General features: G+C 37.7%; 1 protein-coding gene across 4 annotated transcripts in view; it reads left to right on the forward strand.

Moving 5' to 3' along the window:
* pbx4 (pre-B-cell leukemia transcription factor 4) overlaps positions 1 to 19,689 on the forward strand; it is a 31,336-nt gene continuing 11,647 nt past the window's right edge. Inside the window, exons 1-6 of one of the 4 annotated variants that reach the window (XM_042005810.1) lie at positions 1 to 747; positions 2,828 to 2,941; positions 4,435 to 4,508; positions 17,951 to 18,195; positions 19,113 to 19,303; positions 19,475 to 19,610. In XM_042005810.1, coding sequence (XP_041861744.1) covers positions 563 to 747; positions 2,828 to 2,941; positions 4,435 to 4,508; positions 17,951 to 18,195; positions 19,113 to 19,303; positions 19,475 to 19,610 — 945 coding nt within the window. In that variant the 5' untranslated portion in view covers positions 1 to 562. The remainder of the gene's footprint in view (positions 748 to 2,827; positions 2,942 to 4,434; positions 4,509 to 17,950; positions 18,196 to 19,112; positions 19,304 to 19,474; positions 19,611 to 19,689) is intronic. The other 3 variants (XM_042005802.1, XM_042005827.1, XM_042005818.1) reach the window with 3 other exon arrangements.

The raw sequence follows: 19,689 nt of genomic DNA on the forward strand, positions 1-19,689 counted from the left end.
GCTCGCGCATAAGAACATCCCACATACTCGCGCGACATCAACAACAATGGCAAACCGTATTCTGTTTAGGTAGATTTTTCATCGGAGCAACACGGTCCGAAACTGTATAGTTGCGGTTATTTTTTAAAATTGTATTGGCACGTTTAATTGGAAAACGTGTGTGTTCGTTTGTGATTATATTTTTCGTTTTACATTTTTCCCCCTGAAAATGTGCGAGGCGCTGTTGGCAAGCTCACACAGTCTGTGCATGTGTGTCCCTGCTGCTTCTCTGCTCTGCTACTGCTAGTAACCTAGCTGCTTTTCACTCGGTGGTTAGCCAGCGTTAGCCTGGCCGCGTATACTGACTAGAGTTTTAAAAAAAAAGAAACCCACGCGAATGTAAAACGTATCTGTGCGATCTGATTTTTGAAAACGGTTCCAAACTAATCGCTAATTGTCGTTGTCGGGTGAGGTAAGACGTGTTGTATGATTTGTCGCAGAAAATACTTTGCTGGCTAGCTTGGGGGCTAGCTATTTGTGTGTATTCTTCGACTGAGGAAAACGGCAAGTTTTCTTTAAAAGTATGGATGATCAGACGAGGATGTTGACGGGTCTCACTGGACTCGGTGGACTACCACAGGCCGATGTCGGTGACCCAGACTCGGTTAGGAAACAGCAGTCCCTCGGTCAACCGCAACAAGACATTGGGGATATTCTACAGCAAATAATGGCCATCACCGACGAAAGCCTGGACGAAGCACAGGCCAGGTAAGACATACGAATAGCCATTTGCCACACATGATCGCAGTTTTACATCCAGGCTCAGGCATTTGTATAAGACTAGCGGATAATTGCAATAATTTTGTTACTTACGTTAAAACGTAACTTCTAGTTAACTAAATAATGTTAATTTGCATTTTGTTTAAAAAAATTGCTGAAATACCAATTTGTATTTTAGTTTGGAATTGTATTTAAATATTTTTGGTTGTACCAATTGTGTTTCTTCGCATAACAACATACTTGGTTACAACAACGTTATGGCGCCACGGCCGTTTTAATTGGTTTATCAGTGAAGTGTCAAATTAAAAAGTTATGCTCTCATTTGGGTCTATAAGAATTCCGCATAACCTCAACTCCGTTGTGCTATTAGAGGGAGAAAAGGTATTATTAAAAAAAAAAAGTGGTTGACAATCCCTGCATAAGACCAATTTAATTATACTAGGTTTAGATAGATTCGTCACACTACAGCAAGGATCAAGACGTATCAGTTTTTAAGAAGCGCTATGTTGCTTAACTTGTTTTAATTTCTGACTCAGAAAAGGCTTATTTGCCACAGCTTTCAGTTATTGCTAAGAACAGTCAAGTTTTTTCTTCATCTTTTTCTCAAGTGTGACGATATGTATCTGAAGTGCTTCTACACATTAGTGTTGGTAGCATTAGAAGTCAGGAAAAGAGTAGGGGAAATTAAGCTAAGTTTAAAGATCACTCAGTGCTACTCATCAACCAAGTGTTGTGTCTGTAATTAGCAAGTATTCTTTAATGACTCTTAATATATTGTTGTATTAGAGACATTTTAAGATAACATTTTAGGGATCATGCGTTGCATAGAGTGACTAACACTCATTTGCCATGTGTCTCAAGGAGCATAAGGTCAGTTTCAAATGAAGCGTCAGTATTTCAACAATAGACAACCGTCCACTGCAAGACTGTGGCCACAGTGTGATGTGTCATTAGCTAGTGATTTTCCACCCAACATTTGACCACCTGGTTCTCTTAATTAATTCACTCCTCTTTCACTCCCTCCCTCCCTGGTGTTCATCCTTTTCATTGTGAGCTGGGTGCAATCAATTCTCCTATAATGTGTACGCGAGTGCAGCTGTCCACAAATCGAGTTTCTATTAATGAGATGGTGGTGAGGGGGAAGGATGATGCTATACTGGCAGCCTATGAACACTGAGATATTATCTTTTCTTCTCTACTAGTCTGAGGACTTAATCAGCTCTTAATTCAAGGTGCAATTATTACTGCTTAACAATATGTCTTGCTAACATTAGTTATTTTTGTTTGTTTTTTTTCCCCAAGCTATTCCTTTCGCATGCAATTTGTAATTTCTGCTGACAGTTTACAACAAAACTTGAACTTCAGTGAACTAGTTCATGTAAATTATTTTATTTGGAATTAAAAAGCCTAATATAGTATAGGAGGTCATAGAGCTGGCCCTTAACAAGATAGAAACTGTAACAGAGGTTTTCTATTGTATGCCTATATTAAGATATATTCACACATAGATTGTGCCGTCTTTCCACATATCCCTTTGAACAAAGACTAAAATAATACCACTTGACTTGGTTGAAATAGTGACATATGTTGTATATAAATGGATCACTATAGGATTTATAAAAGGCACTTCAGAAAATAAAACACTTTCCAAAAAGTTTGATATTAGCTAAGAGGCCAATTTGTACTTAGTTTGCATGAGTTTTGCTGTTTGCTCATTTTCAATGCTTGCTATAAGTAAAAGTCCAAACCTTAACGTTGTTACAGATAAGTGTGATAATGAATATTAGCAGGCATGACCTAAAATTGACAGTCTTTATCATCATTCACAATTCTAACCAAGTTTGACACCTATGCATCAATCTTTCCTTTAGACATAACAATCTACAAATTGAAGTGTGAGGTGGCCTGCATATGGTAGCATGAAGTCCCCAGTCATGCAGGGTGGCAGTGTGTTGGGATGGGGAGTGGGATGGGGAGTGGTCAGGGCAGCGCAAGAACTTGGCGTTGCAGAGTACACTTCCTGTGCACCATCCACCCTCATCCTCTCACCCTGTCGCCATATGTTTAGATGCTGGCCAGAGGAATCGCCGGCGCATTGGGGTGGATCAGACGACCCCACAGAGGGAGGGAGAGCAGGGGGGGGCATGGCAGGGGGTGGCCTGCCACTCAACTTCCAGCACAGGTCAGTACAGGACCGCATGCGCTCCCCCTTCTCCCCCTCCTGTTCATACCCTCCATGCTAAAGGCAGCCATCCCCCTAATCAAATTCAGTAGACAGAATTGGGTGGATAAAATTCACATTTAATATTTTACACATATATGATAATGCCTTAATGTTTTCATTGAGAGTCATTGTTTCAGGCCATGCACTGTAGTTCAATTTTTGCTGGTCCCCTTATTAATACTGCAGTGGACATTCACAACTGGAATTAGTGTTTAGGTCCTGTTTAACCAAATCATATTCATCTGTGGTTAATTTGTGTTTGTGCTCAGTATTCCTATTTTTCTTAATTGTCTTAATTGTCTAAATAATCATCATGAGTGACAGACGCCCTATGGTCTCTACTGTTTTAACCTAAGCTTCAAAATTTCTGTTACACGTTTCTAATTGTATATCGAAATTATTACTGTTTAAACTTTTTCCCCCTAAAAGCTGTGCTTGATGTAGTTTATAAAATTTTCCAGAAATTCTTCATAGAAAACATTTTTAATTAAAGGATTAGTAATTTAAAATACAAACACAGCACAAAATTACAAAAATCATTATATAAATCCAACTGCACACTAAACAATAGGAAAATAAAGTTTGTTATGCCTCTGAAACTAAACAATAGTGTAATTTGAGTGGGCGGTGTGTGACATGTTTAATGAGATATGATTTTATGTGTGCCTTTCACATATTGACACACGCAAAAACATGTTTTGTATGTGCTCAGCTACACTCCCCTACACCAAATTGAATAGTGTAATTGGTGCACAGTATCATACAGCACTAAAGACTAAAGTTGGATCTGGGTTTTGCCACAAAATTCAGCTAACACATTTTTAAGTAGGTGTATGGAGGTCTGTTAGTGCATGGAAATGTTTTGGCAGGAAGTCTAGTTTATTAAGTATTTTTATCTGGTTGCATTGAAGTGGGTAAGTTTTGCCTGTTTCCCTTTGAATGTTGTTGTCCTATTTGGCAATTAAAAGCATGTCTTGTTAAAATGCAATTGCATTCTAATCCAAATATTTTCCATCAACTCACCACTTACTTTTATCGATTGAATATTTTTCTAAAAGACAGAAATTAGATTACTGTGTATTAACTCTGAAATCGGGTGCTCAGTAATGATGACCTTGAGGTTTGGCATCATTACCTGTCCCATAGTGCAAAGCATTCAAGTGATAGCATTACTCTTGCTCGTTCAGATTGATGAATCAGAGATGTTTTACACTGACAAAGGTATCCGGCCATTCAAAATGCCTTTAAGCAACATGGTTCTGTCCGTTTGTTTTACACTACATTCTGGAAATACTAAATGCATAACACAACCAGCTCCACTACTTGTTTTTTTATTTCCCTCTCTCTTATGAGGGCAGGGGAGGAAAAATAAAACATAGCTATAGATGGAGGTCTGTTTATCGTAATCCTCCTTGCTCTTTCCCTCTCTTATCCCCTCCTCTTTCTTACAGGAAGCATGCCCTGAACTGTCACAGAATGAAACCAGCCCTCTTCAGCGTTCTCTGTGAGATCAAAGAGAAGACGGGTGAGTTTGTACTTCACTCTGGCTGAGTACTCCAGTGTGCAGAGGTTGTAATGTATTGTTGATGTAAAGTGTCTTTGCCCCAGGTTCCCTAGCATCCAGATGCTTTTGATATCATATCAGAATATCATATTGATTCAATATTAAGTGCATTTGCTGTTGAATTGATTCAGCTGCATATGTCTGCTTTGATATTAGATCATTCTAAATATGCCCCAGTTTGTCATTTTGATATCGTATTTACGGATACCTATTTTTGGCTGCCGTCCAGACTTCACACTGACCAGCTGAAACTAATCTTAGCGGATCAGTGCCTTTGAAACTTGAGTCCAACAGCAGAACTTGCTGACAAATCTGAGTTCACCTACTATAACGTCATATTGCGGTTTTGTTTTTCATTTTGACTTGAAGCATCTAAAAAGTGTTGCTTGGTTCAACATATTTTTGCATTTTTGTAATTAATATAATCAAATGATTAAAGGTTATTTGGCAAAATGCATTAAACAGTTTTTGCACTTGGGTGAGTGTCAGCAGTATTTGCTGAAGTAAGGCAATGAATAAAAAGACCTTTGGCAACACAGCTACAAACTATTTTAAACAAATTAATGGAAATAAAAAACAAAAAGAAAAAAGTATGAACAGGCAGCTGATGACAGACATGACAAACTCCACACGGTTTATAGCTTTACAAAGTGTTAAGCTACTTTAGAACTAATACATTAAATTGTCTCAATCACTGTTAAAGCAGCCCTAACTCTTAAGCACACATGGTAGTTGAAAATCCAAACGCAATGTAAAAAAAAGCTACTTTCTGACACAATTCTTACAAAAAATACTGTTTCTATACAAAATCTGTTATAATTACCTATGCTGATATCAACATTCAATGGAAATGCTCATTCTCATCTCGTTGCTATTGAAACCAACTAACTGACAAATTATTAGTATTTAGCACAGGGATAGATGGCAGATTTTTTAATTTGGTACTACCGTGTTTTGTTTATTTATTTAGTTTAAATAATCCCTTCCCTCTGCCAGCTATTTTGCCTTTTGTTATGTCCTTTTCTCTCACTGTCCTTGTGCATCTTCTAACAGTATGACTCTCTTGTTCAAATACAATTTGAAAATGCTGCACTGCTGCCTGTTGTGGCCCCTCTGTCAATAATGTATTATTGCTCTCCAGTGATTGGAGAAAAGTAAAGGCTAGGCTTGAGTGAGTGGGGCAGGGTACACTGTTTCCCAGGCAACCAGTGGTCTTATTTACCCTAATGCCATTCACTTTGATTTTCACATTTAGTCTCCCAGCAAACTAGAGAGAGCATCTGTGACTATTTGTACAGTAAGCTCAACAGAAAAGCAAGCAAAGAATACATAGGTTAATAGTAAATTCATACTTAAGGTGAATATGCCAGTCGTGAGATATATAGTCTTATGGCTTTCCTTGTACGCTGCTGGCCGTCTGCCACACAGTGCCCTAACTGCACAGTGTACCTGTTTTGGTATTTCACTGCCATTCAGACCCCCTGTAGGCCCCATTGTCTGCCTCTGGAATGTGAAATGACTTTTCTTCAATGCAGCTTGTGGAAGACCCAGTCAGTAGTCCTTTAGTATCTCCAGAGATTTTCTGCAGTATATTTTCACTAACAAACGTGCACTTCTGCTGGCACAACCACATACACAATATAACTCCCTCGCACACATACACTTACACCAAATCGAGATAAAAGCAAACTGAGTCTTGGGTGTACTCCTACTGCTTCGGTCTTGTCCTCTCCCCTCCCTCCCTCTGCCTCGCTCCCATTCTTGAAAGAGAAGACTTGCTCTGAACTCGGGGCTTTGATATGGTAATGTAATGGTGGTGGTGGAGGAGGGGAGGTGGGGTATGGGGGAGGGGAGGTGAATTCCTTTGAGTGCTGCAGTTGGTTAGATTGTTTTCATTGTAAAGGAAATGTTCTGCACAAATGCCAGCCCCCCCTCCCATTACTGCCACCACCCCAAAACACCCCCATTTTACAACGGTGCCTGTTCTGTACTGAGCTTTCACATTAAACATGACCTCCATCGGCTTGAAATTTATTCTTGTCAGTACTTTACTGAAGATGCAATGGAAAAAAAGAAAAAAAAAAAAGTAAAAACTTGAGGAGAGACTAGAAATGATCAAAGTTGAGAGCCTGTGGCTTTGCTTCAACTCTTTTCTTTTCTCCAATACTCTCATGAGTATTTGTTGTAAAAATAGCTCTTGGTGCAATGGGACAGCTTATGCCAAAATCTCTCACAAACCACTGCAGTTCATTCTCACAAGCTTTTCATTTAGTTTGGACATGCTTCTCCCTAATTTCATTCTCTTTGCTTTTCACATGCCAACAGAGAATCTGTCACTCTCTCCTGCCATCCCCATCAAGTTCTTTTTTGTTCAAGCCTGAATATTCCCAATTGTTTTTATTTTTGGAAATGTTTTAAATCGATATAAAAATAGTCTTCCAAGTGGTATTTTAAAGCCATATATTAAAAAACGAACACTGACACCTTAAAGCTATTAAAGTTTGTCCTTACACTTCCTCACTGGGAGAATTTCACACCCCAACACCCCACTCATCTTGATAAGCTGTCTGATAAACAACTCTTGGATAATGCTCTGTAGTAACAGTGGCAAGGTGTTTTTCTGTGAGTCTAAAATGGTTGGCTTTATTTTGCCTCTAACATTTAAGTTACAATGGATTAAGATTGAAGGATGCATGTCTGCAATCCTCCAGCCATTGGATCATACATTCCTCTGAACAACTGTGGTGTAGTTGCATAAGTTGAGGTAATAGGTTTTTCCTATATGTGCTAAGTTATGCTAGTATCCCAATGTGTTTGACACACCGGCTGATTGCTGTCTGCTTCTGCCACAGGCCCAGTTCCCTATATGCACAGGCTCTGACTTGGCAGAGCTTCACAGCAAGTGCATTTTGTAATTGCTAAATTACTAGGTAACTCTTTGGTTGAAACTTTTTAAAGTCAATCCTGTATTAACTTTATTTATATGTTAAATTAAGGCAACTTATTTTTTAACCATCTGCATACACAAACATGTCTACCTACTCTTGCCAGCAGAACAAGCAGCTTTTAAGTTGACAGTTTTAGATCACACTCTTCGATGGTTTGACATGTTTTAATGTTGGGATTAAGCACATTAAGACGTTTTTTTTTTTTTTTACAAGCATATTTCTGCTTTGTGATTCTGTGTACTGTAACAGTGCAGCATTGAAATAGATTTGTAGTGTAGTGCATATTGCAACTTTTATGCTCTCATTTACATTTACAGATGGCAACAAGACTGCTGTTAAACTTACCAATAAATAATAAATTCTAGCATTACCTGTGTTTATATCAGTCAAGTTATGTCATTTCAGTAGCCACATGGAACCCAATACTTCTTCTTTGAATTGTAGCATGTTTGTAGTCGTAAAAAACATCAATACAGTGTCAAAACCACACATATTTGTCATGTTTTTATTCATAGACAGTAAAATCACATGCCTTTCCTTTACATTTGTAATTGTAAAGTAAATATAAGTTCTTGGTAAGATGTTATTTTTGAGCTACTGCCTGAAATTTGATGGCAAAACAATAACAGTTTTATCCTTGTAGCAACATTTAATCTGTGTGGGAAAAACTTGTGTACAGACTTTGGCTGCAATCTGGATGTGGAGTATTGTGAATCATTTGCCTCATTTAAGCAATTTAATTATTATTAGTTTTCAAAGAACCTAGTTTGGAATGGAGCCATACAATTTTATGAGTTGTTGAGAGCCTCAGGGAAGTATTTAATTATATTTTATGAAGGGGAAGCGTACAATTAATTTTCAGCCAAAAGCATTGATAAGATATGAATTGTTTCTTGATGAAATTTTAAAAATACAAACCAAGGCAACACACCTGCATTTTAGTTTAACTATCACTAGGGTATAACCTAAAGAAGTCATCCGCTTTTGCACAATCACCATCTCTCATTTGTGTTTTCTATGACATGAGTTTATATCAACAGTTAAAATGCAGCAGTGCAAGATTATCTGATAGTTTTTTTTTATCTAGATTCTGTGTGTTTTGTGATGTTCTGCCACTCAATGTTTTTTTGGCCTGCTCCTGTGTGGATAAGGATGAAAAAAGGAGAAAGAGAACAGTGCATGGAGAGGGGTGCAGGAGCGATACAGAGAGATTGATGAGGCAGTAAGAGCAGGAGTAATTACTCGGTGTCCATTCCCCAAGCCAGATTGGCAGACGGCTAATATCACACAGACCCCTGGCCCTGACAGACAACCCCCCTTCCACCACACACACAGACAAACACCCCAACTTAAACTGGGGAACCAAAACACCTCAACCCTTAGTGTAGGCCTAAAGATGTGTGGGCCAACTGATATTCCCCATGTGGTATTATTCCTGAAGGAACTGGGCCTGTGTATGTTGATAAAAAGACAGCAATTTATCTGTATGATAACTTTGTGTTGAAAGGGAACCAAAATGGCTTCATATGTATGCTATGTATGTTTGTATTTATTTAATTTTTATAACAAACAGTTTGATGCAAGAACAGGTTTCATTGAAGAGTTTAGGGAATAGTCAACACTGAAACTTTGTATTGCAGTTCATAGACTTTTTTGCTTTGCTGTTAAAATGGATGACAAAGAGTTTATTTCAACTGAACTTGAAAGCAAGCCTTTATTTAGTGTTTCTTGCTAAATGACTAGTTCAGTGTTGCATAGCATCCCAATGTCCATGTTTTGCTCAAAGTTTTCAACATAACAAGGTGATGCTGAGTAATTTGGTTGTTTAAAAAAAAACAAAAAAAACAAACAAAAACTAATTAGTACTTAAATTCAGACCCATCTTGTATGGCTATATCTCTTGAATGGCTTTTAGGCTGTATTCTTAAAGGAAGTCTGCATCCCCTTAATTAAAGATATGCAAATGAGGTCTCAGCTGGGTTGCACTAGTTTGGTGGCAGTGGGGTGGGAGAGTCTCCGAACCTGACTCCTAATCCTGACTAATTAAGGATTAATTACAATTGATGTGTGTCTTCCACCCCTTCGCAGTAATACACATTGCTGTCCCAGACAATATGTTTGCCTATATCACACCATGTCACAAATGCAGGGGAGAAATAGAAACATCAGGGCTGGTGAAGGGAGGGGGGTTAGTACCCAGCCAGTGTTAGCAATAAGCATTATAATGGTCTACTCTTCCAACAGCGTGGCCATATGTATCAATGTTTTGGTACTCTGCTTACTTAGGCTTAAGCCATAATGGGACTATTATCAATTAATAGAACAATATACATGAATTAGATGTTTGTGTGCATTTGCAGAATCTATATTCGCATGCTAAAAGTGGTCAATTTTTGTTGCCTCTATATATACACAAATGGCCACATCCCCCCCAAATATGTAACTGAACTGTTACGTTGGAGATGTTCAGACTAACCACGTAGCCTCAGTTCACTCTGGCACCATCTGACTATGTCATAATGCTTGTTCACTTGTTATAAATGGGCACTGCTCTTCTGATCTATCGCTTAATTGCCACCTAATTTGCATAACAGTGCAAATTAACGACCTCTCAAATGAGCGTTCATTTTTCACAAAGTCTTTAGGAGCTCCTTAAGAGTCTGTGCTAATGAGCACAGGAGGCAGCTGGCCTGATGAGAGTTGACTGGGGGAAGATCCTTGCAGTGCTGTAACAAGCCTCCTGCTTAGGTGCTCTTCGTCATCTTCCTCATCCTCATGTGACATTTCATGTCTCGCTATGTGCAAAACTGTGCTGGACTGGGAATATCATGTTTCAGTCGCAAGTACACCTGGCTAAGTGTCCTTGGGCAAGATGCACCTTACATTCTACTTTGCACTAAACTTAAGACTCCTTTTTTGGGGGGTTTATTTTTTTGGTTTATTTTACTGTGTTTTTATTATTATTTAGTGCATGTCTTTTTACTTGAAGTTTTGTATACCCTTTTAGAATTTGTGATTTCCCCCCTAGGAATGAATAAAGTGTCTATCTAATTGATGTAATCTTATCTAATCTGTTGTGATGCATTACTAGTTAGCCTGTTACTTTGCTTCACAATGACATACCATTGTAAGCTTGTTTGATGTAACCCTCTTCTGAAATAAACTGATTTCCTTCTATTTGGTAACAACTAAATGTGTGATTAAATGAACATAGTGGTACTGTTGAAAACATTTTGTGATACAAAACTTAAAAGTTTAGACTTGCTATTAGATACATATCACTCAGCATGGTTATATGCACAGTTGTGTTAAGCTATAGTTGATTGGACCTGGCCATTTGCCGTATTTGTCCCAGTATACATGCATGGGAAGATAATGGAGTTCTTCACAGAAGTATGCCTGAAATATGCTGCAGACAGTGTGACAAAACATTGAAGACATACACCTGCTTTTGATTTTCTTTGTGGACTAATATTCTATCTGCAAATGTAGTCAAACTTGATGCTAATTTCTGTCTTTTTTATTTTTTATTTCTTTGTATTTATTTTTTTTAACTGGAAATGCTTTGAGTAGCCCCAAGCTTTGGTGGGTCACATTTTTTTAATTACTTATGCATTTTAAAGACAAAAAGAAAGATACTTTTATTGATCCCAAAGCTGGGAAATTATAGGACTAAAACATGTGAATGAAATAATGTTTTATTATTAAAATTTCTACTGATTTATTTATGTTCTATCAACAGAATACCTGTCAGCTGTTGTGTGGTCCTTGTTTATTCTCTTACCGAATAAACTGCTTTTGAGTAGTTGGCCACCAAATATAAGTCTTGTTTTTATTTTTAATGAAGTGAAACAATGCCTCCCTGTCTGCTTGAAGCAGAGAGGAGCAGCACAAAAGACAAACTTGCACAGAAAGTAATCAAGATTTGTTCAAGCTGTTGCTACATTTTTCTTTTTGCAAAATATGTGCTGGAATGTTTTGAAAAGAGGTGCTAATGTTGTTCAACATCATTGGCAACCATAGCGAGGTTTCCTCCTCGGGAGAGTGTATCGTGTGCAAAAGAAATGTGCAGGGGTGTGGATTCGAAGTTTTGCACGTTGCTCTACAGTTGTAGATTTCCCCTCCTTGGACTGTAAAAAATAAAAAGATAATGTTGTGGGATATATTTGGGTGGCTGTTACTTCGGCAGGCTGTGTTAACATTGTTTTGAATAATCTTGTAGTGCTCAAACAGGCGGATTTTCAACATGCTTAACTGTGGCCACTTCAAAGAACAGATGTGCACAGCAGTGGTGTATTAGGTTTGGTTTTGATTAGTTGTTTAGAGGAGTCTTGGAGATGGTATTAGTCAATAAATAAATGACACCACTATCCAAACTTTTCCTCCTCCAACCCTTTATCCACAGGAATTAGCTGCAACATGTAGTCATTGTCTTTTTATGAAGAGAAATTTGTATTTGAAGGATTTTGAGCATGTAGCTGAGGTTTCCTGTCTCAGTTTAAATTTTAAAATGCTTTCATCACTTTCATTTTGTTTAACATAGTGTAGCGTACTTGTTAACTTAATGACTTAAGGGCAAAACATGGTGTTATGAGAAAAGTAACTCTAGAGACAGTTTTGTATGGTGATGCTGCTGCGAAGATGGGGGTTTCGAGGTGAAGTAAAGTTTTACATTTTTCTTGAATTTATTACAACTATGCTGTTAGAGTGGTGGTGCAGTTAAACCTGACTGTTCAATTAGCTTCAACATGTAGAAACACTGCATGCATGGGACACTAATGTGAGTTCTTTTGGCAATATAAGTTCTTAAAAAAATACCTGACTCTTTGAGGGCTTAAGTGACTGTTGATTTAATGTGAAATATTGTGCAAATGGCAAATATTGTGTGTGCATAGTGGTGCTCTTTGTCACTTTCACTGGCATGTTTGAATGTAGCGTGAGGAACATTAATGGAAAAGTGACCAATTTGTGAATGACTTGAATGCCGTCACTTCAACAGATTGATGAAGCCATTAACATTACGTACCTCATGTCTGAAAAGGGTGTATGCACTCTCAATGAGATTGAAAGTCAAAGGGGGATGAGATGGCATTGAAATTTCTCCAAAACATTATACAAAACAGGAACATGGGAATGTAGCCAGTTGTAGTGATAGCTGAGTATAAACAATACTGGAAAGTTTTGAACCCCCTTAAGCTTTAATTTTCCCGCTTTATTCCTGTTAATAAGGGTTGTTTTTGGTCATTTAAGTATATTTGATTGGCTTAAGTTTAGTTGTAGTAATGTTGTAGTAATGATCATAATCATGTGTGTGCTAATGTACAATTTATGAAGGTGGTTATTTATATCCTTTTGGATTTGTCAGTCCCTTTTCTATTTGTGTGTCACTATGATTGCTTACAAGTTCACGCCCCTTACTTAAGTTAATTACGGGCTAATCAATGGTGGGTTGAACTTGTGTGTTGTGTTTGCCTAAGGTGTGAATTGGAGATTTCACACCTTTAGTAAAACCACGCCTTGGCCACAGTTATATGGTGTTTTTTAATTCTGAATTATTCAGAATGAAATAATTCAGGATTAAAGTCTTCTCCTTCGTCTTTACATGTAAATAGTAATTCCAAATTGAGGTTTACATAGAAAACAAGTTTAATAGCCTTCATTCAATTCCGCTTTAGATCTGGGGGTTGGAAAGGGTTCTGATTGGACATGGGGCAGACGTGACTTATTTACATCTACCAGAAGAAAACAAACTCAAGTTCCTGCTTCTTTTTGTTTCGTCTATAATATGAAAGACCACATAAGAACCATTTTCACTCTGATTTTGATTACAGTTTTGAAGCAGCGGCCTGACACTAGCATACTACTTCATTTTCATCAGATGCGGAGAAGGGAGAGTACCAAACCGTCATCGTGACAGGACACATGAACGAGCATGCGCAGAAAGAATGCATATGATCAAGGAATTTTTCAGTTCGGATTTAAAAACAGAATAAACCAGCCACTTACTTTGGATTTAAGTTTAATTTGGAATGTCAATTTTCATTTTTTATTAGGTGTTTACACCTAATAAAACCCTTTATTCAGAGTCAAAGGAGGATTAAAACTCTCATGTAAACATGGCCACTGTGTGTGTTTTTGTCAGAGTGGGGGACTGTGTGCAACAGAACTCTGGTTAACTACCCAAACAGATGCTGATTAGTGTGAGCTGCTTAAAGTGGAAATGGACATATGGATTGGGCTTATCAAGCTGACAAAAACCTGCATTCTTTGTATAGCATAGATGCACTTTTTAAAAAAAAAAAAAAAATTCGGATTTACATCACAGTTTGCATTAGGCAAAAATCCCATCAAAGTAATGCATAATTTTGAACACTGTTTTAATACTGTATTCTAAAACTCACCAGAGGCAGAATTTTGTTGACCCTAAGCATTATTAACCAACCCATATTCTAATGAAACTGCATGGAAGATCTAAATGCCATATGCATGAGATTTGACCTTTTATTAGTCAATACATTATATGGTTTTGTGATGAAAGTGCTTTTTACTCAACTCTCTTCAGACCACTGGTCTGAAAATTTCTATGCTTAAATAGTTCTGTCTTAATAAAATTAAGACAAAATTAGCATCTCATACCAATTAACTAGTCCATTTTCTCTCACTTTACCATGCCAAAAAAATAATTTTTATGTTTCACAAGTCAAATTTTGATTTGGATCGAACTTCACTTTTCTGCACATTATTATTATTATTATTATTAATATTATTTTTTTTATTATTATTATTATTTTTCTTTATTTATTTATATATTATGTCTTTTTGCAAGATTAAATGTAAAGCTTTTTGTTTTCAGCAGCTGTATGGTGTCATGCACAAGTCAGGATACAGTTTATTATACAGTAATATTTTATTTAAGAGTAAAAATATGTGTTAAACTGGTATGATATAAATTAGCACTTCACCAATACAAAACAAAAGTTCTGAAAAATGTCTAAGTCCTTCAACACATGTTTACTAGTCATATTGTTGAAACTGCAATTCAGATTTATATCTGCTTTTTAAAAGTTTAATTAGCATATTTACATAGAATATTTTTGTTGTGAGGAAATGTATGATATATATCTCTGACTATAATTTATTCTTTGCATGTGGATAGTGAAAGAGAAAAAAAACTGCTTTCACAATCTTTTCTTTCTCTTTAGCTCTCTTGCTTTATGGCATGTCTATTCTGGATTCTTTCTCTGTCCCTTTCTCTCTTACACACATATCTTCTCCTGTGACTTCTTTTTTTTTTCAATTCTCCTTGGTTCTCCTTCCTCTCTCTCTCTCTCTCTCTCTCTCTCTCTCTCTCTCTCTTTACCTTTTTCTCCCCTTTTTTCCTTCTCTCTCCCGCTCCCTTGCTCTCTCCCAGTGAAAGGCTGAGAATACCCAAGGGAGCTGATGCAATTAAAATGCTAATCCTGTCTGTCTACAGAGAGAGGGAGAGGGGGGGCTGACAGCATGAGGGATTGCGGCTCACATGGAGAACTCGACTGAAATGGAGAACAGGGAGGGGGGCACTGGTGGAGATGTGGGGAGGGGGGGTGCGCTGAAAGGGAGAGGGGGGAGGGGATGTGTGTTGGGGGAGACAGAGTGAAAAAGGGGATGCTAGTGAGGGAAAAGACAGACAAGGATAAAGCTTGTGCTATGAGCTGAGCAATGATATACTGACTGCGTTTAAGTCTTATCTATGCATATGTGTGGAAGGCATTACAGTTAATGTACAGCACTACACTATTGGCTGGGTTGTTCACCCTTTCCTTAGCCACTTCATATATCTGTCTTATGTCTGCACAGCACAACGTTTCCACTTTGGCTGTGGAGAAATGAGAATTATTATGTATGCAGTGAGAGCCCAGCTGGATACCCTGAATATTTCATAGTATGTGTTGCTCACTTAGTTTTTCAGTGCCACACCGCCCAGCTAGGCTTTTGTAGTGTATGCATGATTGTGATGTCCAAAAGGTATAGATGTTGGACGTATGCCTGAAACTGTCCTTTTATTTTCAATAGAATAAAACTCTAAATTTTTAAATCTTAGTAATCTCTTTAATGTTAGGGAGCTGTTGATGGAAGGAAGAACACTTCGGGTGACATTCTGGCTTTCTGTGCAGTATTTTGACTCATTTTAACAGCTGCTATAATATCACTAGGCCACTAGACTGTGCATGAGTGCAATTCTGCTTAATCACAGCTTAATTGGAGTAATTAGGGGAATGTAGGGGCATTAGGCTACAGCTGGGGGCTATAATGAGTCCCAGCTAAAGGGAGGGGGCCGGGTGAAAAGCTTCAAGAGCCACAGTTGCCCTTTTCCGGTAGGTCAGTTGTACATCTCTGTGAATGGACAGCACAGATAAAAATATAACTATGTAAAATCAAAACCGTATGCAGCAGATGGTCCCACTATTTGTGTTTTCACTCAAAGCTTAAATCACTATGGCAATGAGGACAAAGTATTGATTTACTAGAAACAAAACAAATATCCGTATTTGAGCAATTTAAAAGCCTGTAGTTGTTTGGCTAAAAAGTGCACAGATAAGTTTCTTTTTTATTTTTGAAAGGAGAGAAAAAGAGATGGGTAAATCAGGGTCATTAGTTCAGGCGGCTGGGTCTGCTGCATTCCTGAGCCCTGAGATGGGGGAGCAGCAGAGCAGGAATGTGCCTTGGAGAGAGAAGAAACCTAAGCAGAGGGAAAGAAAAAGGCAAGAAGGAACAAGGAGAAAAAAAGGAGGTGGGAGGGTGGACACTTTACTTTTACAAAATGGCCTGGTACGACGGTGGAACACAATCATTTTCTGATTAAGAGTAAAAGAAAAGTTGTCCCCTTTTCGTTTACATCTGTTACAGTGCAGCTCTACCCGTTTGTTAGTTCTGATTACTTCACTGATGCAATCATGAATTTCTTTGTTACTCATCTTAAAAAAAAGTTTTAACAGCCCAAAAAGTCAATATAATGTTAAGGTTTAAATTTTTAATGTACAAAGATGCAAAATTTCACCAATGAAAACTTATTGGATTAGTGCATGCATCCCTAAACTTTGGTGATGAGCCTTGATAACCAAGTATAATCCCTAATGAGGACAAGTGTCTAATGCCACCCAGTTTCCACCGGGATTAATCTTGTCATCCATATTGTTAGTGTCTGTATCTTTCAGGATTATGATGGTTTGCCTGCAGTAAAAGAAATTGGATTTTGCCAATTTAGTGTTTAGCTAAAAAGATCAACACAAGTGTGAACAACACATTGTGTTAATTTGTGACTGACAAATAATTACATTTACAATGCAAATACATTAATCTTAGCATTGTCCAAGAACTTAAACATGTGGTTTACAGCTGCAACCATTTACTAATTGAGACATCAATTACTCTGACAATTATTCTCTTAATTAATCCAGTAATTGTAATTTTACAAGATGAAGTGGAAGAAAGATTGTCAGATTTTCTGGGATCCTTCAGTCACATCCTAAAGATGTTGAATATGTTGTAAAAATATATTTACAATAATGTAAAACATAAAATCAACAAGTCTACTTATTTGAAAAAAAAAACGGTGAACACAAAATGTTACTTGAAAAATGTCATTAACATTATGACGATAATTGTAGTTTAATTATCTGCCAACCATATTGTTGGCTTTCCCTGTTTAGCTCTAAAATTCAATCTATGTTAAATTCAAAGAAAGTATTTAATTTATGCGTCTCTACCACAGTAACAACGTCTTTCATGTCTCATAATTGATTATTATGAATGACCTCATAATGCTTTGGTCAAGATATTGAAGTGAGTTATCAAGTTAGTACTCTGAAGTTGAATGATTGAAAATAAAAAAGGTCAAGAGGATATATAGTTAAGTCATTAAAACTGCAGGCTTTGAGGGGAAAAAGAGGTTTGAAGTTTAAACTTTTCTGTAAGGGTTGGTGTGCATGTGTGGGTATGTGAGTGCATGTGTGAAAGAGAGAGAGATGAGAGCAAAGCTGCAGGCTGACAGAGGTCCTGGTATAATACAGTGGTGGAGAGCAGCGACTGATAACTATACTTATGGCCACTGGGGCTCAGAGTGACAGCACATGCACTTCCATTACTGGTCCCATGCTTCATGGCCTTATCCCTGGCAGTCTGCCACATTGAGGCCACAGTGCCCTCTGCTGTTGATTTAAAGGAAGTTCAGGCTTATTGAAAATTCGGTCAGGCATTCAAAGCGATGACTCAGGGGAGAACCTTGACTGGGTTTGGACAGGGCTGCACCACTTAAATTTTTATCAGTAATAATGCTTCCCCATTCTCAGCTCTTGAAGCCACAGCAGTAGCTCTCTATGTGGTTTACATTGTGGTTTGTAAGTTTTAAAAAAGGGCCCAAATTACTTTAATGTCCTCCTTAACTACTGTGCCTTTTTTTCCCCCTCTCCTGTCCAGTGCTGAGTATACGAGGTGTGCAGGAGGAAGATCCCCCAGATCCTCAAATCATGCGTTTGGACAACATGCTGCTAGCAGAAGGTGTTTCAGGACCAGAGAAAGGTGGAGGATCAGCTGCAGCTGCTGCAGCTGCAGCAGCAGCAGGAGGATCGCCCACCGATAGCAGCATTGAACACTCTGACTACAGAGCCAAGCTTGCTCAGATCCGTCAAATATATCATTCTGAGCTGGAGAAATATGAGCAGGTTTGTGCTTAGCTCACACGTATGCTTAGAAACAAGTTGTAGATTCATTTGCTTGACAAGAATACGTCCAAGGTTGTTTAAATACATTATAAATATAACTGTAAATATGGTATACAAAACAAGTGTTTGAGCTGGGTTTTTTTATATTTGTACAGGCGATGTCTTTGCTTTTTCAAAAATCTGAAATTTTAGGCCTAAACCTACCCATTGATTTTCAGATATGGAGATCCCCAGATTACATTTAGAATGAGACCTTAAGACCTTGATTTAGACCATGCAACTCTAAATGATGTCCAAGTTATATGGTATTTAATTGTAAATATAAACTAGTCTTGATGTGAACAATTCAAATACCTAGTGTTGTCTGAAACAAAAATCTGTGTCATGTTGCCAAGAGTGTATAGGTACCATTTAAAATACTAGGTGATTTCATTATTACCCAGTCAGCACATAATATGTGAAGTCACTCTGTTGTGTAGAAAAGAAGAAAACTTTATAACACACATAACAACAATAAATGTTATCTTGGTTACTTAAAAGTTGCCCTTGCTAGTACATGTTAGTAACCAGTCTTTAATAATGGATTTAGATTAAGTTTGAGGAGTCAGTATAGGGAATGAAAAGTACATTTAGTCTGTAATAATTAGTATCTACAGACTTTGAGATGGAAAAAGTCACATGAAGTCTGAATCTTTGTCTTATGATATTTAATGTATTGTTTTTTGCTGAAATGCTAGAAGCATATCACAAACCAAACATCCCACTATTACTAAATTGTTTTGTTTATGTCACAATAAAGTAATCTGATAAGTGGGGGAGTCAGTCACTGAGGTCTCATCAAAACTCTGCTCTGGACAGAACTTGTGCTTTGTCCCTTTTTGACAGTCATGTTCAATTTCTTTCTCTCTTTGTTCCAGGCCTGCAGTGAGTTCACCAACCATGTAATGAACCTGCTGAGAGAGCAGTCTCGCACACGGCCCATCTCTCCCAAGGAGATTGAACGCATGGTGGCCATAATCCACCGTAAATTCAGCTCCATTCAAATGCAGCTCAAACAGAGCACCTGTGAGGCGGTCATGATTTTGCGCTCACGCTTCCTTGATGCCAGGTATGGATAGCTTAGTATTTTTTTTTACTATTTTTACATGGAAGATGGTGGTTCTGTTTTTCTTTTGGGTACTCGAAATACTTTGACCATTTTTTTCTTAACTTGTCAGGTAACTTCTCAGATATGTACATACCAAACTTATTTGCTCATGATTTATTCTTTGTGTGTCAGACGCAAGAGGCGCAACTTCAACAAGCAAGCAACAGAAGTGCTGAACGAGTATTTCTACTCCCACTTGTCTAACCCTTACCCTAGTGAGGAAGCAAAGGAGGAACTGGCCAAAAAATGTGGGATCACTGTGTCTCAGGTGAATTACGCAGCTGTTACTCAGAGTAGCATGTTTTATTTTTCCTTCTTTGCAGAAACTGAGGTTACTTAGTTATTGT

Source organism: Melanotaenia boesemani, chromosome 2 (genome assembly GCF_017639745.1).
Source record: "Melanotaenia boesemani isolate fMelBoe1 chromosome 2, fMelBoe1.pri, whole genome shotgun sequence".
NCBI classification, from domain to species: domain Eukaryota; kingdom Metazoa; phylum Chordata; class Actinopteri; order Atheriniformes; family Melanotaeniidae; genus Melanotaenia; species Melanotaenia boesemani.